The sequence below is a fragment of the Cajanus cajan genome, chromosome 8 (genome assembly GCF_000230855.2).
Source record: "Cajanus cajan strain Asha chromosome 8, NIPB_CcT2T_4, whole genome shotgun sequence".
Taxonomy (NCBI): domain Eukaryota; kingdom Viridiplantae; phylum Streptophyta; class Magnoliopsida; order Fabales; family Fabaceae; genus Cajanus; species Cajanus cajan.
The window spans coordinates 54,762,576-54,786,266 of NC_138524.1; the positions used below are offsets into that span (position 1 = coordinate 54,762,576).

Genomic DNA, 23,691 nt, shown 5'->3' on the forward strand with positions numbered 1-23,691 from the left:
CGGAACTTCAATCCTCCCAAAGCAAGCTTTCTAATCTGAATTTCAAGAAAAGTCAGAAGGAGTTAGTGATCTAGAGGAGAAAAGGAGTCAAACAGAGAAATTTGGGAGAGAAAGGAGCTCACTGACCCAGAGACCTTCTCTCTAAAACTTCTCTCTAAAAACTCCAAAACTCCTGAAGGCCCCCAACCCCCTATTTATAGACTTTCGGATTGGCCCAGAACGGCCCGTACCGAGTTCGAAACGGCCCGTTCCGAACTCCCAAATCACGCACAAAATTCACACCCAGAACGGCCCGTTCTGGGACTCATCCGGAACGGCCCGTTCTCCCTCCAGAACGGCCCGTTCTCCCTCCAGAATGGTCCGTTCTCCTTCCCAGAACGGCCCGTTCTCAACTACAATATGTAGTTCAATTCAGTAGCTTGGAACGGCCCGTTCTGGGCTACTGAATCAGCTCTTTTTTTTTTTTAACAATGTTACAATACTCCCCAACAAATAGGAATTTTCGTCCCCGAAAATAGGTCTACCTGAAGAGAGGAATGGATATTGTTCCTTGAATTGACTCTCCACCTCCCAGGTAACCTCACCAGTAGCTGCATCCCAAACAATTCTCACCAAGCTGATGGATTTGCCACAAAGCTTCTTCAACTTGTGATCCACCACAGCTACCGGTCTCTTCTCATAGGTCAAGTTCTCTTTAACTTGCACCTCATCCATCTCTACCACTTGACTCAGATCTGGGATGTACTTCCTAAACTGTGAAACGTGAAACACATGCTCTCCCTCATCAAATTCTAGAGGTCTCCTCCTCCTATCGGCATAGGACTTTCATCAACTCTAGGTAGCCCTCAACCTTTCCTGAATCTATCTCACCATCTCATTAGTCTAAAAAACTAACTCTGGACCAATCACTACTGACTCACCCTCCTTATACCAACATAATGGAGCCCTACACTTCCTAGCATACAAAGCCTCAAAAGACATCATGCCAATATTCGAATGATAACTGTTATTGTAGGTAAACTCTACCAATGGCCTCCTAGCTACCCAGATGACCCAACACACAAGCTCTCAGAAGGTCCTCTAGTGACTGAATTGTCCTTTTCGACTGACCATCTGTCTGTGGATGATAAGCGAAGCTCAACCTCAACCTCGTCCCCAAAACCTGATGCGGAGTCTGCCAACCTGGAAGTAAACCTTGGATCTCTATCAGAGATAATACTAGAGGACACTCCATACAACTGTACTATCTCTCTAATATACAACTGTGCAAGCCTCTCCAAGAACCACCTCTTGACAGGAAGAAAGTGCGCACACTTTGTCAACCTATCAACAATCACCCAGATAGAGTCACTGTTCCTAGCTGTCCTAGGCAACCCAACCACAAAGTCCTTAGTGACACTATCACACTTCCACTCGAGAATCTCCATTAGCACTAAGCTCAAAGCACTAAGCTCAAAACCAGCTGCCTTCTCAATACCAAGCAATCCCAAAATCCTCAACAACTCTAGATCATGTAATTGCTTAGTTCCCACCTGTCTTAAGAAATCATTAGTTATGGTGATCATACCACAACTAATATGATCATGAACAACCACCACCTCTAGTCTCAAATCTCTAAACTACTCAATCAGCTCCAAGTCCTTAATCATCATAACCGACACATGAATGAATTTCCTACTCAATACATCTGCTACCACACTCGCCTTTCCAGGATATACATCAACTTTGAAATCAAAATCCTTTAGGAATTCCATCCACCTCCTCTGCCTCATATTCAAACTCCCTTTTATCACTAAATACATTGAATCTCGCATCATACAGATAGTGCCTCCACGACTTCAAGGCAAGCACCATAGCTGCAAGCTCCAAATCATGAGTAGGATAATTCCTCTCATGAGTCTTATGTTGCCTCGAAGCATACACTACTATTCTCCCTTCCTGCATCAACACACAGCCCAACCTCTGGTGAAAAGCATCACAAAAACATATCAAAATACTCACCAGTGTCAGGTAACACCAAAATTGGAGAAGTAGTCAATCACTCCTTCAATTCCTGAAAACTTTTCTCACAAGCGTCCATCCAAACAAAAGTTGATCCTTCCGAGTCAGTTAAGTCAAAGACATTACTATTCAAGAGAAACCTTCTATAAATCTCTGATAGTAACCCGTTAACCCAACAAAACTCCTAATCTCCGTAACAATCCTCGGACACTCCCACTGAATCACAGCCTCGACCTTGGCTCGATCCACTACCATCCCCTCTGCCGATATCACATGCCCCAAATCTCACCTCAGACAGTCAAAACTCACCCTTGGACAGCTTGGCATACAACTACCTCTCTCTCAGTACCTGTAAAACCAACCTCAAATGCTCATAGTGATCCTCCAAAGATCTAGAATACACCAATATATCATCAAAACATCGAAGCTCCCCTCAGTTGATCCATCAACTCATCAATTCTCAAAAGCGGATACTTATTCCTTATCGTCAATTTATTCAGTTGCCGATTGCCGATAATCACACAAACGGCCCCACCATCTTTCTCTACTAACAGTACCAAGGCACCCCAAGGAGAAACATTGGACCTCACTACTATTTCTCCAACAAATCCTCGATCTGTTTCTTCAGCTTTACCAACTTAGCTTGAACCATCCTATAAGAAGCCACTGATACCGATCTTGCACCCAATACCAGGTCAATGCTAAATACAACATCACGCATAGGTAACAATCCCGGCACATCATCTGGGAACACCTCAGGAAACTCACTGACAATCTCAATCCCAGTGATGGCCCTCTCCATCTCAATCATTCAAAACGACAAACAACATGAAGCACTCAGCTCCATCTTTCATCAACTACTCAGCCTGACCCGCTGACAACAACACCTCATCCTCCAACTGAGGAAATACCAATCTTCTCCGAGCACAATCTATAAGGATGTGATGGGCAGATAACCAATCCATCCCTAAGATTATGTTAATATCTATCATGAGCAACCCAATCAGGTTCACTCAGAACCTCCTACCAAAACACCTCTATTAGGAATCTCACACACATCTCCAATGTCATCAAAGAAATTGAAGCCAGAGTAGATACATACAAAACAACGTGCCCTGCAGACACCAACAACCCAATCTCCCCACACAATCAACAAAAATAAATGAATGTGTGGCACCAGAATCGAACAAAAAATAAAACATCCTCACATGCTGCCTTCCCTTTCCCCTTCACCAAGTCTGATGAAGTGGAAGCCTCTGCACCTGATAATGTAAACACTCTCCCCGCAGTTGTAGGTCTAGGTGGCCTCGGGGCACTCCCAGATGAAGTCGGCGGTGTCTGACAATCTCTAGTGATGTGGCCTGGCCTACCACATCTGAAGCAAACATTCCCCGGATGAGAACAATCTCTAACCATATGTGATCTTCCACATCTGTAGCACCGCACCGACTGTGCTCCGCCCTGAGAAGTAACAGGTCGAGGTCCTCTACTAACAGCTCCTCTCTGAGACTGTACAGGTCTGTCATAGGGTCCCCTCTACTGGCCTCCCCTCCTGAACTCTAGCAGCCTTACCACTGCTACTACCACCCTCCAAACTCTCAAAAGTCTTTGCCTTCTCAACCAAGGCAGGAAACTCCACTATGGACATAGGGACTATGACCCTCTTCAGCTCGTGCCTCAATCCCTCTGCAAACTTTCTACATCTCCAAGCCTCAGATATGGCCTGAGAGTAGAAACGAGCTAAATGCTCAAACCTCATAGCATAATCTAGAACAGACAGGCTCTCTTAATGCAATCCCTATCAACAGGTACACTCCTGTTCTCTAACATTTGTTTGGTGTCTCTCCACCAGTACTCAGCCTCGCCTGCCAGTATACATATTGCATAGGCCAACTTCCTTTCCTCATAAGATCTCAAAACACTGAAGATCTTCTTCATCTCACAAAACCACTAATATGCCACATCATGATCTGAATCCCCCTTGAACTGAAGAAGCTAACATCTCCTGAACTCTGCCTGAGAGACCACCGGTCTAACTGCCTCAACCACAGCTCTACCCACCTCCATCTGAGCAAAGTAAGCACTTTACTATTGCATCACTATGGCCATCATCTCCATAGTTCTAGCGATCTGATCAAACTGAGGTCTCATCATACTAAAAGAATTCAAACATTCTTTTACTAACACTTTACCACTACAACTCACCAAAATTAACACATATCAAAGATATGACACAACAGAAACATAGAAGGATCACTCCCCACAGAGCATCCTAACAGACTCGACCGGCTCTGATACCATAAAAGTGTAACGACCCGCCATGGTCTCTACACTTAGTGGAATCGCACTACTACTAGTGAACTAAGGAAAATATTAAATTGGATAACTCATACATACAGGTATAGATAAGAATAAAAATAACCAAATTCTTTAAATACAAAATAAAATGCCATATATGTACAGTCATCCCAAAAATAATATTTCCTAGTGCCGGTCAAACAGACAAAAATCGCTACCCAAAATGGTAACCCTAACACGAGGATCAAACTCCCCGTCTCGCAGCGGTCACCTCGACTCCAAGCTAGCCCTGACCTCATACCCCACTCCAACACTAGCTAAGGACTTAGAGGAGACTCACCCAACCCAGTGGCCTATCTGAGCACCACTCTCCCAAATCTAGTGGCCTCCCAGAGCACCACTCTCATATATCAGTGGCCTATCCAAGCACCACTCTCAAGAGACTCTATGTGAGCTCTTCCAGTTCGAAAATATTTTTCCTCTCCTCAAGTCCTAGGCTAGACTCATGCCATAGGCATCACATGCAATCATGCATCATACATCATAATGGTCTGCCCACCATCATGATCAACAATCATACACATGTCATAAGACATCACATGCAATAATGCATCATACATCATAATGGTCTGCCCACCATTATGATCAACAGTCATACACATGTCATAAGACATCACATGCAATAATGCATCATACATCATAATGGTCTGCCCACCATTATGATCAACAGTCATACTCATATGAACATATACGCATGTCATATCATATTCAAACATTCATACCTATCATCACAAAGCATACATATGAATCACACCTCACCATACATCATATATCATACATACATGATCTAAAACTTCAACTTTAAACATGCATAAGCATCAATTCATTCATAAACTTATTCACGCTCGGCGTAGCCTAAGCTCGCCCAGCCTAATCCCAGCCTGAGAGTCCCAAGACTCATCCACGCCTAGCGCATTCAACCTGCGCCCGACCTAAATTCCAGTAACAGAGTTCACAAACTCTCATCCACACCAACAAATCCAGCCACATGCAAACACAAAATACAATGCATAGGCTCCATACAACTTAAATAAACCTAGAATCAACATGCACCCATCTGATGCATCAAATTCACCAGAAACCCCATTTTTTTTCCAAGACTTTGAACAATTAGCGAATTCTCCGATCCAGCCATGGATCCTCAACTTTCATGCATCAATTGAGTTTCTAAACTCACATGCAACTTAAATAACAAACATTCTAGCTTCCCTTACCTGAAGGTTGGCTAAGAATGGCCAACAACTGTGACGAAAAAGAATTCCTTTCCAAAACTCAACCCGGAACTTCAATCCTCCCAAAGCAAGCTTTCTAATCTGAATTTCAAGAAAAGTCAGAAGGAGTTAGTGATCTAGAGGAGAAAAGGAGTCAAACAGAGAAATTTGGGAGAGAAAGGAGCTCACTGACCCAGAGACCTTCTCTCTAAAACTTCTCTCTAAAAACTCCAAAACTCCTGAAGGCCCCCAACCCCCTATTTATAGACTTTCGGATTGGCCCAGAACGGCCCGTACCGAGTTCGAAACGGCCCGTTCCGAACTCCCAAATCACGCACAAAATTCACACCCAGAACGGCCCGTTCTGAAATCAGAACGGCCCGTTCTGGGACTCATCCGGAACGGCCCGTTCTCCCTCCAGAACGGCCCGTTCTCCCTCCAGAACGGTCCGTTCTCCTTCCCAGAACGGCCCGTTCTCAACTACAATATGTAGTTCAATTCAGTAGCTTGGAACGGCCCGTTCCAGTTTGGGAACGGCCCGTTCTGGGCTACTGAATCAGCCCTTTTTTTTTTTTTAACAATGTTACATTTCTCTCAGTTCCACTCATCATTTTTATGAACATAAACATTGATATCATCTCTTCATTACTGCTCTTTGAGAGAAAATTAAGGATCACAAGGACTTTTGAAGGTTTTACTGAAGCTTGGCTAAAAAAAAGATGGTTTTTCTAGTCAGGAAAGTTTAAAACTCAAGAGAGCAAAATGAAAGTGAATCACTCTTTCTATTCAACTCCAACCATTTCTCTCACAGCCCAATTTCTTCCTTCTATTAAACACCCTACTTCCACAAGAATGTATGACCAACTTTTAAGAATCCCCCTCTCTCTTGAAACTTCATGCACAAGTGCTTGCTTATTTTTCTTTTGATTTTCATTTTGAATTTTTTTTATTTTTTTTATTATTTTTTTTTTGAAAATGAAAATAAAATTACCAAGCATAAGCACTACTTTTGATTTAAACTTGAACAATGATTTTGCTATAAGGGCGATTCTTTCCTTCAAAGTTTGCACTATCTTGATTTCACCATTTTCCTTCAACCTTGACAATTTTAACAACTCCCCCAACTTAACCCCCAATTCATTTCCATTATGCTCTCAAGAGTTTGGTAAGGGTGGAGAGTTGGTATTAGGAAAAGGCTAAAAGTTGGCTGAAGGTTAAAGCTCAAACAAGTTTTTCAAGAAAGAGATTCAATCATGGTTTACTGTTTAGCTCTAGGCTTAAGAAGGATTCAATTTTGAAAAATGAAATGCCTTGATCCCATCCAAAACTTCTCACAAGAGCAGTTATTCAAGACTCAACCAATGCAAACACATATATTATGATGATGGCCCTCAAAGAAAGATATGATCTATGCACTGTTTAGTTTCTTTCCTTCACCGGTTTGGCTAAATGTTCAATTATTGATCTTTCATGTCATGCTAATCAAATACCTCACAACTTCATGATCAAACAAATTGGATGAGTACAACCTCAAAGCAAGTCTCAAAACAAACCATTTTAAGGTGAATCAAAAGATGTGTTTTCACTTTTTGTTGATCTAAAAGCCATCTCATTTCCTACCTTTCAAGAATGATTTTCAATTTTTCCCAAATTTTTTTTTTTGGTGATTGTTAATTCACAAAAAGTATATAAACCACCAGATAGTCCAAACAATTAACAAAATAGAAACTAAAACAACTAGAATTTAAAATGACTGAAATTTAAAATGGCATAAAATTAAAGTGGAACTCCTCTTTCTCAGAACGAGGGTGACAACGACCCTCCATCATCTCCTTCTTTATCATTGTCTGCTCATGCTCCTGCTCCCCACCATGAAGTTATTCACCTTGATCTCCACCCCCTCCAGAAAATATAGGACTGTCCCCAAGCCAGAAAATTGTATCTTAGAATTGTTCCGGTGTAGGCCATGGGTATAGGCTACCACTTTCTTTCATTTATGATCAACCGGAATTTCGTGGGTTGGTCGAGAACCACCACCTCTTGAGCATGCTATCTAAAAATTAAAACCAACCTTGCAACCAAGTTAATCCATAAGTTGATCATACAAACCAAGTTGAACACAATTCTTCACGGGGCATAATGAATGATTGAAAAACAGTCTAACATGTGAAACGCTCAAGTTATTTCAAAGCCACCAATGAACAAGAAAATATTTCAACGAGAATTTTTCACATGTATTTAAACAAACAGCCACCAATGAAATGCTATTAGCACTAAATCCTACTTGCTTCCATGATCAGCCCACCACAAGATTCTTTTGATTTAGAAAAATGAAATCAATTTTCACTTAGGCATTTTGTCAAGCATATAGCAAGCAAAAACATGTAATGGTCATGCATGTGCAAGGTGGATTATTAAACATCCCAAAATTCAAACATTTCAGTCCAAGAAGAAAATGAATCATAAATCACCTCTCCATTGATCAAAGAATCTACCAAAGAATCATAAATCACTAGTGCAAAAATTGGATTTAAAATCGGAGTTTTAAGATCGGTTATAAGGTAATCGATCTTAAAAGTGACGCGGTGGCAATTTTGTAAATAAAATGAACACTTTTAAGATCGGTTCAAATTTAACCGTTATTTTATGACCGATCTTAAAAGGTATGTCTGACACAACTTTTAAGATCGGTTACAAAAGAACCGATCTTAAAAGTTGTATCAGCCATAACTTTTAAGATCAGTTATAAAATAATCGATCTTAAAAGTACTTTTAAGATCCATTATTTTATAATCGATTTTAAAAGTACTACTTTTAAAATCGGTTATTTTAGAACTGATTTTAAAAGTAGCACTGTTAAAATCGGTTATTTCAGAACTGATTTTGTATGTAGTATATAAAATCGGTTCTTAAATAACCGATTTTAAAAGTATCGTCAGAAACCTTTTATATTTCCCTCCAATCTCATTCTCTTTAATCTTTCCCTCCATTCGTTTTTTACTCTCTCGCGCTCTCATTTTCTAAAGAGGTAAATTTCATTGTTGTTTTCGTTTTCGTTTTCCTCTTCTTATGTGTCTTTTTGTTTTCTCATGCGCTTCTCTTGTTTCTGTTTTCGTTGTAGGTTCATTTTCGCTAAATTTCGAAGCTGGAACGGCCTGTTCTGAAAGGAGAACGGCCTGTTCTGCATGGAGAACGACCCGTTCTGCATGGAGAACGACCCGTTCTGCTTTCAGTACGGGCCGTTCTGATTTCCTTCTTCAAATAGTCTTTTTTACAATCTGGAACTGCCTGTTCCAGTTTTGGAACGGCCCGTTCCAGTTTAATTTTTTTCCTTGGCCAAAACTTTTAAGATCGGTTATAAGACAACCGATCTTAAAAGTTAACTTTTTTTAAAAGTCTAACTTTTAAAATTGGCTCTTTTAAAATCGGTTATGGAACCGATTTTAAAAGTGAAAAATAACCGATTTTAAAAGCCTTTTTTCCACTAGTGAATCTTGGTCATGAAAGAAAAAGAGCTCACTCACGTTTCTCATGCAATGAAGAGAAGAAAAATGGAACCTTGATGCTCTTTGAGGCTTCACCTTGAAATCCACGTGAATAGGGTGCTCTTTGAGGCTTTTGAGTGAAATGATTTAAGAAAAATGGAACCTTGGTGCCTAAAAGTGGGAACTTTATTGAGGAAATGTGAGGGAACGTTGAAGTGTGGAGAAGTTAATGGGTTTCATGAATGAGAGAAAAAGAAAGACGAAGAGGTAGAGGGGGAGGTTCAGTTTTTAAAACTGACTCAAAACTGTTCCTCTCCTTTTTATTTAAAACTGACTTCGTGCCCCACAGCTCAAGCTCCAATACCACCGCTGCAGCGTTGGGTGAGTTGAAGTGTGAAAAGGTTTTCCAGAGAGCTGGGGCTATGGCGTTGGTGCCAGCGCTGGAGCGGTGAGAATATGAAGATCCAAAGAATTGGGGCAGGGAGTTAGCTTCTTGGCTTAGAAGTTGGGGCTTCAACTGTGAACTTGTTTTCCATCTGAGAAATCCTTGCAGAAAATTGATGTTATGGCCATGAAATTGGCGCTTCAGCGCTGGTAGTTTTATATACAAAAAGGGTCTTGGCAGAAAATTAGCACCATGGCTGTGAAATGGGCGCTGTAGCAGTGAAATTTTTGAACTCAAGAAAGAGCTCCAGGGACTTGGCGTTATGGCTGCAGTTTTGGCGCTTGAGCGCTGGAAATTTAATATGCAAATTGTGCTGAGACAGAAACTTGGCGCCATGGCTGTGACGCTAGCGCTTGAGCGTTGGAATTCTAAACACACAAAGATGACCAATAGAGAGTTGACGCTATGGCTATAGCTCTCCATGCTGCAGCTGTAAAATTGTTCATGCAAAAAGTCCTTGACAGAAACTTAGCGCCTTAGTTGTGACGCTAGCGCGGAGCGGTGGGATTTGGTTTCTCAAAAATCAGCTACACTACCTATCATTCAGCATTCTATATTCCCCAAACTCACACTCCTTACCAAATATTTTAACTACCTAATTTATCATACCACACCAACAGATTGCCTAAGACACTCAATTGAATCAAGCTAATATAATTAGCATAACAATTACAACATACTATTAATCTTGCACGCACAAATGACTTTTCTCATGCTAGCACAACAGGCTCCAAATTTAAAACATTATAAAGATCAAACAACAACCACTATGAAATCAAATACCACTATGAACTAACATACTTCACTACACATCACCAAAAACACAAACAGACCCTCAAACAAAATCAGCAATCTTAACACACTTTAAGACAGTTCAATCATCAAATAACATTCATTTTGAACTCAAGCAACTCTATGAACAAAAAAATATTAACTACTAACTCTTCTATTTAAAACGAAACTCAATTTAAATTGTAATTAAACATCAACATCAACAGAAACTCAACCAACAAACAACAAGCAGAATGAACTCAGACAAAAACACACTACAAACACATGTTATTACAGACCAAACTCTGAGGCTCCAACTATTACACACAAACACACAATAAGCACAAAATAAGTTGTCAGCAGCTTTAACACATTATATATCATTCACATACACAACAACATGCATTATAAGACCACACTTAGCTATGAACAAAATCCATTAACAATCACTATTCAACACACAATTCGGAACTTAAACCAAGAATTAAACCAGAACATGCTAATTTAATGTCTTTAGCTTGACAATTCATGTATGATCATGGCTCCTTCAATTGAGTGATGGTGGTGAGTCTTTCCACTTCACCACCCAGATAATGCTTGAGCCTTTGACCATTGACTAACCAAGTCCTTCTAGAGACAGGATCTTCAAGTTCAATTGCTCTATATGATTTGATAGATTTAATTGAGAAAGGGCCTGACCACTTAGATTTGAGCTTCCCAGGGAAAAGTTTCAGCCTAGAATTGAACAGCAATACTTGTTGGCCAGGTTGGAAGTTCCTGTTCAGAATTTTCCTGTCATGGTATATCTTGGCTTTGTGCTTGTAAGATCTAGAAGACTTATAAGCCTGCAACTTCATTTCTTCTAGTTCATGCAATTGGAGCTTTCTTTTCTCCCCTACTGCCTTCAAATCATAATTTAAGGCCTTCAAAGCCCAAAATGCTTTGTGCTCCAACTCCATAGGGAAATGACAAGCTTTACCAATGACCTTATCCAATTCTTCGTTAGAGATAGGCAAAGCCTTCTCCAGTGGCGATGAGCTCTTGAAATCATTTTGAGTTTCCAAGTACACATCATCTAATACATCAATTCTAAACCAATCTTTGTTGCCTTTTGGAAAATTCGTTGTTTCAAATACATTGAAACTCACTTCCTCATCTTGGACCCTATCCTTTAGCTTTCCATCATCCATGTCAATGATAACTCGAGTTGTCTTCATAAAGGGTCTGCCCAATATCAAAGGAACTTCTACATCCTCTTCCATATCCATGACTATGAAATCAACCGGGAACATAAACTTATCAACCTTCACTATCATATCTTCCACTATACCATGTGGAAACTTGATGGATTTGTCTGCCAACTGCAAGGTCATTCTTGTAGGTCTTACTTCCATTTCTCCTATCTTCTTCAGCATAGATAAAGGCATCAAATTAATATTGGCTCCAAGGTCTAAGAGTGCCTTACCCACTGATAAATTACCAATTGATACTGGGAGAGTGAAACTGCCTGGATCTCTTGATTTCTGAGGTAAAGACTTCTGTATAATAGCACTGCATCCTGCCTCAAGCTCCATAGTCTCTTCTTCAAGAATTTTTCTCTTCTTAGTCAACAATTCCTTCATGAACCGAGCATAAGTGGGCATTTGTTCCATGGCTTCAGTGAAGGGAATATTAATCTGGAGCTTCTTTATGATATCTAGAAATCTCAAGAACTGTCTTTCTTTTTCTTTCTTAGAAGGAGCATGAGGGTAAGGTAAGTTTCTTACAACAATAGTGGAAATGACTTCCTTGCCCTTCTTTTTCTTTTTCTCCTTCTCAACTCCATTCTTCTATTTTATTTTCTCACTATTTACACTTTCATTTTTATCGTTTTCTTCCTCATTCTTCTCACACTCTTCCTCAACCTCCCTCAATTCAACATTTTCTTTCTTTTCATTTTTCTCACTTACCCCAACATCACTACCTACCACCTTCCCACTTCTTGTTGTTATGGCTTGGCAATACTCCTTGGGGTTGGTCTTGGTGTTGGCTGAAAATGGGCCTCCAGACATGTTAGCTAATTGCTTAACTAGTTGACCCACCTGTACTTCTAAATTCTTGATGGAAGCTTCAGTGTTTTTCTGGTTGTTCATAGACACCTGCATGAATTAGTTCAGAGTCTCATCCAATTTACTGGTTCTTTCATGCATAGAGGGATAAACAGGTTGATGTTGTTGTTGTTGTTGTGGTGGTGGCCTATTGGATGGTCCAGCTTCATTCTTCCATCCATATCCCTGGTTGTTATTTTTTTTCCAACCTTGATTCCCCTGCATATAATTGTTAGTATTATAATTATGGGAATTAAAATTACCTCCTTTCGGTTGGTTACCCACGTAGTTGACCTCTTCTTCATTTGAGTTCTTAGAACAATGGCCATTGGGATGATCTCCCCCACAAAAATCACACTTTAAAGAAGAATTTGATTGAGCTGGGGAGGAAGCAATGGCATGAAGCTGCTGTGGTATTTTGGCCATCTGCTTAGTCAGTGCTTCAATCTGTTGAGATAACAGCTTGTTATGAGCAAGGATTGCATCACTAGTACTGAGATTAAGAACTCCTCTTTTATGAGATTGATGTCTTCCATGCTCTGCTTGGTGATCAGAAGATGCCAAAGACTCTATAATTTGAGTAGCTTCCTCTGGGCTTACAGACATCATGGTTTCACCAGCTGCTGCATCTAATAACATCTTCACCTCAGGCTTGATTCTATTAACAAAGAAATTGAGTTGAGTTATATCTTCAAATCCATGGTTAGGACATTTTCTAAGCAATGACTTAAATCTCTCCCAAGATTCACAAAATGGTTCATCTGCACCTTGCCTAAAAGTTGTGATTTCTGATTTGGCCTTAATATACTTGGATGATGGATAGAATCTATTAACAAACTTATTTTCCACATAACCCTAGCTTGTCAAACTTTGATTAGGGTGAGATTGTAACCAAACTTTAGCTTTTCCTATTAGAGACAATGGAAAAAACCTCAAGTATACAGCTTCCTCATCACCTTCAGGTATTCCCATTGTTCCACATAGCTCATAGAAATTTGACAGGTGTGAGTATGGGTCTTCATGATCTAGGCCAGCAAATTGTTATGAGCTAACCAAAGTAAGGAAGGCAGGCTTCATCTCTATAGCTATAGAAGTATTTGGAACTGTAATACTGGAGAAATGCCTAGGACCATGTTGTTGTGCGTAATCACCTAGGGTCCTTCTGGGAGGTCTGGCTGGTCCATGTCCACCATTATGAGTTCCTAATCCCTCTTCAGCCATCTCTGATTCAAGGAATGGTTGATTTGATGAAGTAGAAGAACTTGGAAGATCTTGTTGTTGTTTTTGGATTCTCTCTAATTGTCTAAGCCTTCTTGTCCTACTGTTGTTCCTCCTTGCCGTTCTTTCAATTTCAGGGTCAAAATGTAATTCCTCGGCTGGAGTTTTCTGTCGCATACAATTTCAAGAAGTCTGCACAACAAGGTGAGTCCACAAAACACAACAAGACAAATGCATCTATATATTATAAATATTCACAAAATGAATTATTTACACAATTACAAAATCACAAGAACAAGAGTTACTAAATAGCACCAAATCCCCGGTAAGGGCGCCAGATTTGCAAACACACCACTTGGCAAGCAAACCAAGTTTCGATGTAGTAATTAAGTATCGTCCTCAGGGATTTGAGAGTTTAGTAATTCTTACTCCAATGATTAATAAAGAGATTTTGATATGATTGAAAGTGAGCTAATGTGAAACAAAATTAAAATGGTAATGTAAAAGTTATAAGAAAAATTATATAAAATAAGGATTGGACCCAGGAGCACTTGCTAACTCTTAAAATTCCTTAAAATAAATATGATTTCATCTTCATGATTTCCACGTTCATTTAGTAATTCAACAAGATCCCTCAAAGTTGAATCCTAAAGTGATTAATCTAAAACATGATTCCTCTATGTTTTATGATTAACACTTTGCATTAAGAACAATGACTTGAACAAGGTGATTAAACAAATCAAGTCTATTCCTAGAGCAAGAGATGTTTAGGTGAAAGATTCAGTTCGGGTTTTCAAAAACGTTTTCCAACCGGATTCAAAAATCAAATATCATATAACGGGTGATCAAGCCGGTATAAGCATTAAAAGTAGAATCAAGCACAAGTAATGAGAATGAAATGCATATATAGATTTAAGAAATAGAAGAGTTAGTAGTTACACCAGGACCAATCCTCAAAAGATTTAGCCACACATGGCCATTACAAGATCAGAGGAGTAGAAGAAGAAATCACAAAGTAAAAGATGAAGAGAAGGGGTTGATCTTCGTTCCCAAATGATCCAACTTCCCAATCTTCACTCTTGCCCTGTTTTTCTCCTCTTCGTACTCCCAATCCTATTTTTCTCTTTGTGTTTCATGATGCCCCCTGTTTTTCAGATTTTCCCCTTTTATATGAGCTTAAAACAGAGGCAAAAAGTGATTTTTCCTCCCACAGCTGCAGCTGTAAATCCACAGCTATGGCTGTGAAGGGTCCTTCAGGGTGAAGAAACCTCCAACGCTGCAACTGCAGATCCACAGCTATAGCTGTGGCAAATCCTTCATGGTGAAGTAAGTCTCAGCGTTGCAGCGGTGAAACCACAGCTATGGATGTGAATTTCTGGAACTTTTGTTGGATCCTGGGTGCTCCATGGCTTTAGCTGTGAGTCCACAGTTTTAGCTTCAAGTCTCTGGAACTTCAAAATTGCAATCCATATTTCCACAGCTATAGCTGCAGAACCACAACTATAGCTGCAAGTTTCTGACCTCCTAATTCCTTCCCATATTTCCACAGCTCGAGCTCCAGATCCATTGTTATGGCTGTGGATCTCTGCCTTCTCAAATTTTCTGCAAAAATGGAAGAAATTCCTTAAGATTTTGCTACTACTCTTCTACCCTTTTAGTATAATTTGATTCTTCCAATTTAGGGGGTAAAATAACATATATAAATATCTACAATTACCAAAAAGAGTACCAAAAGTTGAGTGTAAATGAAGAACAAAAGACACTCAACAGTAGCGACATTCTAAAAATGTTGACTTAATTTTTATATATTTCATATTATTATTATTTTATTTAATAATTAGCTTACCAAGTAAGGAACTATAAGGCAAATATTTCAATCTCTTCACTTTCAATTAAACTCAAGATTGAGGAAGTAGTGTACGATCCAACCAAGTTATTTGATATAATTGAGTTATGACCAAAAACGAATGATGCCCGAAGTAGACAATTATTGTATTTGTCATAAGGTTGGTTATAGTCAATTAGGGTCGATTATTAGAACATCATGTGTTATGAGAAAAAGTCCAATACAATAACAACTCAATAAAAGAGCAATATACAATGGAAATAAGATCTCCCAACTTACAAGAATTAGTATGGAGCACCAAAAAATAGAGCAAAAAGAAAAGGTAATCCAAATACACAAGAGACAAAAAGATTTTGAACGTGAAAAACTCTTCAATCTAAAGGTTAAAATCATAAGTTGCCCAAACCAAAGAGAATCTCCACTATGATCAACAAAGGGTACAAGAGAGTATCCAATGAATGCACCAAACAATGCTTACGATCAATCAAAAATATTAAGCACAATTGATTACAAATGACAAACAAAATGAAAACTCCAAAAATAGAGTCGTTGATACGGACAGGTTTTTTCTCACTCCAAATCTATTGTCCAAATTTTAGTCTAATTCAACAAAAAACAAATCTCTTAATGCAATATGAAAAATTTTGCAAGGTGGGAATGAAAAAATGCACAATGACTTTTCCTCTTCTCTTCTCTTTGTATTTGTTGTCGTTCTCTCTCAATAATAATTATCTCTCTCAACTCAAATCTAACCTTTTATTTTCGCTTGATTAAGTGAGATATAAAGGACTTACATATTTGAGTCTATTCCTTACATAAGAAAAGAGCTCAAAACCCAACAATGTGAAATAACTAGGTAAATAATTAAGTATAGGAATAACTGAACAAACCATATTGTTGAGTGTGTTTTGTAGATACTTCCCTATCTTTTCAAAAAAGAACTAAAAGACTCAATTCAGACAAAGATCATGCAGAAGAAATGGACAAGAATATCAAAGATTCTTTATTACTTGAAGAAAGGTGTATTGCAATTTTGTAAGTACAATTGGGATTGTAACAAGATGATAGAAAAGGAAATTTGTCTTGGAAGAAATACGTGAATAGTTTAATTTGATTACACTTCTCACTTTTCTGGAAAACTAATAATACAAGATGAAGCATCATGCAATGAAAATGATCAACAACAATCCAAGGAAAATTAGACGAAAAAAAATACACTGGATAGAGATTAAACTTGAAGTTCATCTTCCAAGGTTTTGTTCTCTTTTTATTTTCTTCAATTAGCCTCTTGCAATCAAGTTTAGCAAGAAATCCTTGTAGTTTCCTCTAGCAACCTCTTCAACTTTCTGTGGTAAAGAAACTCCATATAGGTTATGGTACTCTGCTTTTATGTCCTTTATATCAATGTCAGCTCGAGTAACAATAACACGAGTAAGTGATTTCTTAGTATTCTTGTCCACATCAATTCTCAATGCTGCATCCAAAACCTGGGGACAAAAAAGAATGCAATTTATAATAAAGTTTATTATTATTGTTATAAAATAAAAAGGGAACACAAAAGCAAGAACTTCGGGTGTTGGATTCTAAACTTGTAACTTACCTTACTGAAATATATCTGTGGGGTACAAAGGCATTGCACAGTCTCTTTAAATCTTAAATCATCAAGGTCCTAGCCATACGCATTGAAGGTTTAATTAGGAATAAAATCTCATCAAATTTGAAGTACAATAGAACCTCAAAACTTAAGGTAGCATATATAAGAGAGGATCATAAAAGAAATTCAAATGGCATAATTATTGGGCATTAGTAGTTTCTATTACCTCATCAAGGTTCTTGCCAGATATCTCTTTATAGTGCTTGTAAACTGCTTGTAGATGTAGCTTGCTTCTTGTTGCCAATATCCTTATTACTTCATCATCCTCATTAATAGGCTTCTTATGAACATTCTTAATGGCATTGGAAAGGATTTTGGCCTCTGATTTTGCAGTGTCATCTTTAACCTTCGATCCTTCATATCTATAGGCACTCACAAGGGCAACCAATAGCTGTTCAAAAAGATAATAGTGTTAATTTGACTTAGATATACTATTATTTTTCGAAGGACATACAAGTAAAATCATGCCCATAAAATATTCACCAAAACCTTCTTTTGTAATATAACATTTACTTATTTTATCAAAACAATCTTGCATCTAATATTTAAGCTTTGACATTATTGTCTACAATGCATCATTTAATTATAAAGACCATATAAAGTGAAGCAACAATAATTAATAGATTTAACAGCGATACATTCACATATAAAACAATTTTACGCAGTTATCCAAACACAATTCACCAAAAATGATAAATTTGTTGACTTTTATAATAACTAGTTTAAAAGTTATACAAAATGTGATTTTTAATTGGTTGATTATGTAAAACTTTTATACTAACAATGCATGAGTATTAAACTCGTAATATTTTAGAAATTTCAATATAAATTGTCTTATAATGATAAAACCTACAAACTAAGAAATTATCGTATGATTTAAGGCATTACGTATCTATGATCTTGATTGATCTTTAGAGCATCTCCAGTAGGGGTTGCTTATAAACAACTCCTGTGCCACATCATTGTCACATCAGTTTTAGTCCACTTTATGAGTTGCTTAAAATTTAGTAAAGTTGCTAAAATTTAAGCAACCCATAAAGTGGATCAGAACTGATATGGCAATAATGTGGCACAAGAGTTGCTTATAAACAACCCCCACTAGAGATGCTCTTATATGATATGTAACCAAGTATTGTAAAGAGATCCACAAAGATCATTGGTGCAAGTGTAGCTCACCTTTCGTTCGATGCCATGGATGTGAGAAGCAACATCTTCTTCAATGGAGTGATCAAAGAGAGAATGATAGGCCTTCCTAGCTCCCAAAAGCTCCTCTGAGGATCGTGTGCATGCGACCTCAACCAACACTCCATAGGCACTTGGGCCCTTCTTTAGGGCCTCTTTCACTAAACGAGCATCTCTTTCCCAAGGGTGCATGGTCCAAAGCACCACAGCATTCTGATTAAATCACTCACATAATAAGGGACCACGTATAATACTAATTATTCCAACTTTGGTTCATTATATTTCATTAGCTGAATCTTGCTTTTCAGAGTGTTAACAATTAATAAAGCCTAGTGATAATTTCCTGAACGTCTCATTACATTTTGTCTTTAATATTAATACAAAAGGGAATTTATTAATGATCATAAAAATAATAAATGAGTATTACTTCCATGAGTTCCTTCGTGTAACAATAACAAGTATACATTAATGAAAAGATTAAAAAAAATCCTAAACAAGAAGGACACGTTTGCTCTATTAAAAATGTGAATAAATATTTTGTGACAATAATTTTTAAGAAAAATGTGAATATCTTTTTGTTACATATTTAACATTTTTATAGAATTCATTACAAAAGTGATTTTGAGTTAAAAAAAATGTTTTTCTAATCAAAATATAAAACATTAGTTTTTAAAAAATGTTTTGTTTAAACTTTTGAAAGAAAAAAAAAAGAATCTGGAGCAAAATTTTGATTATTTTGACAAGTTACTTTTACTACTGAAAAAAAAATGTGATTCTATTTATTATAACTACCTTTTAAGAAAAAGTGTTTTACATAAGTATACTCTATTAAAAACATAGACTCACCAAAAAAAAAAAATATTAAAGGGATATAGCTTTTACTTTTCATAAAATCTCTAAATTATTCACTTTTTATATATTTTAATTTAAAAAATTTTAAACAGACACGGTTATTGTCAAACCCCTTCAGCAGAAAGAGATGATTAATTAACCAATTAACATTCTATATATGGTGATATATGCATTTTAGTTGGCACCTTCCATACATATTCTTATAAAAACAATCTGACTTTGACTTTACCAAATATATTATTAAAAAAATTAATATCTAGTCATGAAAATAAATTTCACAATTACTATGAAATCCAACTGATTATATACATGTACCTTAAAACGCACGAATTCATGCTTGAGAAGACGAACATAGTGATCATCACACCTCTGAAAATGACGTTCATGATCCTCAATGAACGAATGTGGTGTGTTCTTCCTGAAAGATTCTCTCTCTTGAGGATCCCATTTTCCCAGTATTGTTACCAATGATTTCTCATCCACTCCATGCCCTGAAATCATCAATCACTGATAATCAACATAATTCATATATATTTTCTATTTTTGACATATTATCTTCTTGTTTAATGTATGGTCATTCAGACATTAAATATGGACACCAAGAGTTCAAATCTTGGTTAGTCTCTTTCGTTAAACTCAATTATTATTATTTATTTTTTTTGTCAAAGGACATGCATATTTAACAATATATTGGGGGAAAAATAAATAATATATGAGGTAAAATAGTAGAAGCTTAAGGGAGTGTGAAACAAAAGAGAGAACCTGAGAAAGCTTGGGTGATAGCTTCTAACTCTTGATTGAAAGCCATTCTGATTCTTCTGTGTTTGAACTTTGAAGTTTGATAGAGTTGAGACAATTGAGATACTGCTATGTCCAATAAATGGTATGGTCACTTTATAGGACCACCCAAAGGCTATTTTCGTCATTTAAAATGTAATAAACAAATATCAAGTGAAGCTTGCTTTATTGTTACAGACACAGAAATTAACAAGTAGTTCAAAATTATTAAATGTTCATGATTTTAACCAACTACAATATGACATGTGTTTAAATTTTTTAATTTATGAAAAAAAATAATTAAACTTAATTACATGTCATGTAAATATTAGTTTCAATACCACTTAATAATTTCTTATTGTTATGGCTTTTGACCAATGTAGTATGAAGATGTGAAATATAAAATAAAAATAAATAAATAAAAGTTATGTTTGTACATTAAAAAAGGTTGTGCAGTGACTCATTTCTCCTTGACATCATAGTTGTCTGAACACGAGTTTTTCTGAAGTACTGAAATTAATTAGTAAAAATGTATAAAAAAAAAAAATAGTGAGTAACAGTATAGAAATTATTCTATCGAGTATGTTCTAAAACCGTACTGAATTTTAATGAATTGTAACTTAAATTGTGATAACCAAAAATTATGGTGAATTTATAACTCAAAATAAATATAAATATAAAGTTCAGTTATATATAAGGCCAGCTCAACAAATGATATAAAAGTTAAAACTATTAAAGAAAGAGACAGATGAGATAGAGAATTCATTAATTATTTTGTTGTAAGTTACATAATGTTCATATTGTTGTTGCAATCATGCCCTTCATTTTAGAGTGTTTAACAACATAGGCCTCAGGGTTATTTCAATTTCTAATGTGACCACTTAAAATGCTAATATTTAAATATAATGCAATCATCTATTTAAATGAAATCAAAAGAGAATTTCATATGAGAGAAACTCCAAAACGAACTTATTTTAAAAGCTTATATTTCTTTCATATGATTTTTTTTGTGTTTTGGTGTGTTTGAGTTATTTGTAAAAAAAAATTAATTAAGAGTTGATTATATTTATAATTAATTATTATTGTGATTAATTAATAGAAATGAGTTTTAGATTTAGATATGTCTAATGAAAAATAATTTTAAGACGATCTATTTTATTTAAAACATACAAAATAATAACATTTTTTTATAAACATAAAAAAGTTAATATGAAGTTATTTGTAATAAACTATATTGTATTTAAAATAATTAAATATTAAAGTAAAATGAAAAATTAAAAACTTTGATAAAAATAAGTTTTTTATTCGATCGTTCCATTTTTAAATTCATTTATCAAAAATAAGTTGTTAACTTTAAATCATAAAATCCTTTTTTTTTTATTTTTCATAAAGGTTTTTTTTGTTAAAATGTAATAAAATTATAAGCTAAAATTTTATGTAAATATCAAACTCACATGAATAGGATCTAAGAGAATTTTATAACACCAGAATTTTTAGTAGCAACGAAAGAAATAAGTGGAAAATAAAGTGAATAGAAATAAAAAAATATATATATAAGAAAGAGAAATATATTAATAGAAATAACTAATATATAGTATATTTAAAAATGTTTGATTTAAAAGAAATAAAGAAAAATAGAAAAGGATAAAAAAAATAATTTTAATTCACTAAATTAATAAAAAAGTTAATCAATTAGAAGAACTTTTAATTATTTAATTAAGGTTTGCTTTTAATAAACTAAAGTTTACTTTTCAGTGAATTTTTGCTGGAAAAGTTAATCAAAACATGAGTTGTTTTTATTTATTTTTTTCGTTATTTCTCCTTTCATTTGAGTAGAAATATTTTATAGAGGGATTTATTAATTATTTATTTCTTTTTTCTCTTTTTCACCTTTACTTTTTTTACATTACCTTTATTTTTATCTAATTCTCGCATACCAACCAGTGTTAAGGATTAGGAATTAATTAATCGTACAGCCTGGGCATATTATCACGAGGTATAAACAGAAAGAAAGAAAGATTGACCAGGAAAAATAATTTTTTTATAAGTTATATATATATATATATATTATCATATTTTAATGGAGAATATACATAAATAATTATTTAATTTAACGTTTACATTGGAGAAGTACAATGTAGAACTTGATATTGATATTTATCACACCTATATAATAAAATATATCAGAAGAAAGCTAAAAAATAATAATTAATTTGGATCATGTGTTTTGTTGACTAAAAAGAAATCTAGAAACTGATATGATACTTCTCACCCTTTAATTTAACGATTACAGATCAAAACTACTAAAATATAGTAGAACATTTTAATCTAATTAGCTTGAATATCTTTTTCTCCAACAAAATTATTGTTTTATTATATTTTAATTTGATTCCTAAATTTTTTGTTTAATTTTTAATCTTTGTAAAAAAGAAAATTTAGTCCCAATTGAGACTTTTCCAGTGTTTTGGATAACCTCTCAAACATTAGATGGTTTAAATTAAATTCACTTAAAACAGTATAAAAAAATTTGACTTATGATCTAAAATGTTAAAAAAAGTCACGATCGACAAAATTGTTTTTAATATATATATATATATATATATATATAACATAGATCAAAAGTTAAACAATTTTTTTTTAAAAAAATGGTATATTTGATGAAGAAAAAAAAACATATTTAAGTGAATTTAATAATTTGGATCATGTGTTGTCGACTACAAAGACACAATCATAGATAGTAATTGAATAGAAATTAAATAGAGTTTTATCGTAAAGAGCAATTTCAAAGATTTAGTGGTTATATTGATATTAGTGTGATAGAAGAATATCATTTTTTCTCCAACATGCATGATGAAACATTATCATTACTAAACAATCAAAGAACATCTAATTAGTCCAAACAAAACCTTTCAAATTCCAAAGTTAAGAATATATATATGTATGAATAATTTGGATGACGACAATGTTGTTAGCTGGCATTTTCCCATTAAATTAATTAATTGTAAAAGGGCCCATGTCACGTCAATGTATGGTGGGTAAGTGATGATAGGATATAATAAAATATATGAATAATAAATGCATCCATGTGAATAACGTTGTTTCCAATTCCAATTCCAACATGAGTGGACCTGAATGGATAAAATTGTTTGTTGTTTCCTTGTCAAATTTGAGAACTCCATATTCTCTAAACTAAAAAAATCATGAGTACCTCGGATGATACCTATCACAAAAACTTTGAAGTGTTAAGCTAAAAATAAAGAATAAATATCCGTTTTATATATAAAAATACCCCCTTGTTAAAATAAAATTAAAATATAATCCTTTTAATAAGATGTTTTATAATTTTTTATAATAATTTTTTTTTAATCTTTTAATTCTATTAAAGATTGTAATAATATGTTTCTTGTTATTAGATAATGAAGAGAGAGCTCTTCAATTAATTTTGATCGATAAAAAATTATTCAATTATCATTTATCAATTTTATTGATATTAGTATATAAATTTTGTTTTAAAATAATATTTTTACTTTATTCATGAAAATTTAATAGTAAAAAAATAAAATTAATATATAATAATTAATTTTATAAACTTAATAAAATTAATTATCATAATCATTCATGTTTATCCGTGTGTATTTCAATTAAAAATGTCTTATTTATAAAGACTAAGTTATGATTACAATCAATATTTAAGATTTAAATTATTTTCAATTAATAATGTTAGAATTTAAAATTTAATTTTTAAAATATTTATATAATTAAATCAAATAGAAAAAAAAAGATTTCCAATTAATAAACATGGCT

General features: G+C 35.1%; 2 protein-coding genes and 1 non-coding gene across 3 annotated transcripts; 1 reads left to right on the forward strand and 2 right to left on the reverse strand.

The window, feature by feature from the left end:
- Nucleotides 1-10,807: 10,807 nt before the first annotated feature.
- On the reverse strand, nucleotides 10,808-11,923 carry LOC109799279 (uncharacterized). Its single transcript, XM_020359826.2, has one exon. The coding sequence runs from the start codon at nucleotides 11,921-11,923 to the stop codon at nucleotides 10,808-10,810; it is 1,116 nt and encodes a 371-aa protein (XP_020215415.2).
- A 1,129-nt stretch (nucleotides 11,924-13,052) lies between these two features.
- LOC114915939 (small nucleolar RNA R71) lies at nucleotides 13,053-13,158 on the forward strand. Its single transcript, XR_003804203.2, has one exon. It is a non-coding gene; the product is annotated as a small nucleolar RNA R71 (small nucleolar RNA).
- A 3,244-nt stretch (nucleotides 13,159-16,402) lies between these two features.
- Nucleotides 16,403-20,028, reverse strand: ANNAT4 (annexin 4). The gene is made up of 6 exons (XM_020359469.2): nucleotides 19,873-20,028; nucleotides 19,426-19,601; nucleotides 18,253-18,471; nucleotides 17,243-17,467; nucleotides 17,023-17,091; nucleotides 16,403-16,909 (listed from the first exon to the last, which is right to left on the reverse strand). The coding sequence occupies exons 1-6, from the start codon at nucleotides 19,916-19,918 to the stop codon at nucleotides 16,703-16,705; spliced, it is 942 nt and encodes a 313-aa protein (XP_020215058.2). The 5' UTR covers nucleotides 19,919-20,028; the 3' UTR covers nucleotides 16,403-16,702.
- Between the last annotated feature and the right edge of the window lie 3,663 nt (nucleotides 20,029-23,691).

Bases quoted from the DNA above. Each gene is read 5' to 3' on its own strand.
- LOC109799279 (XM_020359826.2), bottom strand. From the start codon at position 11,923: ATGGAACAAATGCCCACTTATGCTCGGTTCATGAAGGAATTGTTGACT.
- ANNAT4 (XM_020359469.2), bottom strand. From the start codon at position 19,918: ATGGCTTTCAATCAAGAGTTAGAAGCTATCACCCAAGCTTTCTCAG. The intron at 19,602-19,872 runs GTTCTCTCTTTT...TGATGATTTCAG, and splicing joins TATCACCCAAGCTTTCTCAG to GGCATGGAGTGGATGAGAAA. The intron at 18,472-19,425 runs GTACATGTATAT...TGATTTAATCAG, and splicing joins ATGAATTCGTGCGTTTTAAG to AATGCTGTGGTGCTTTGGAC.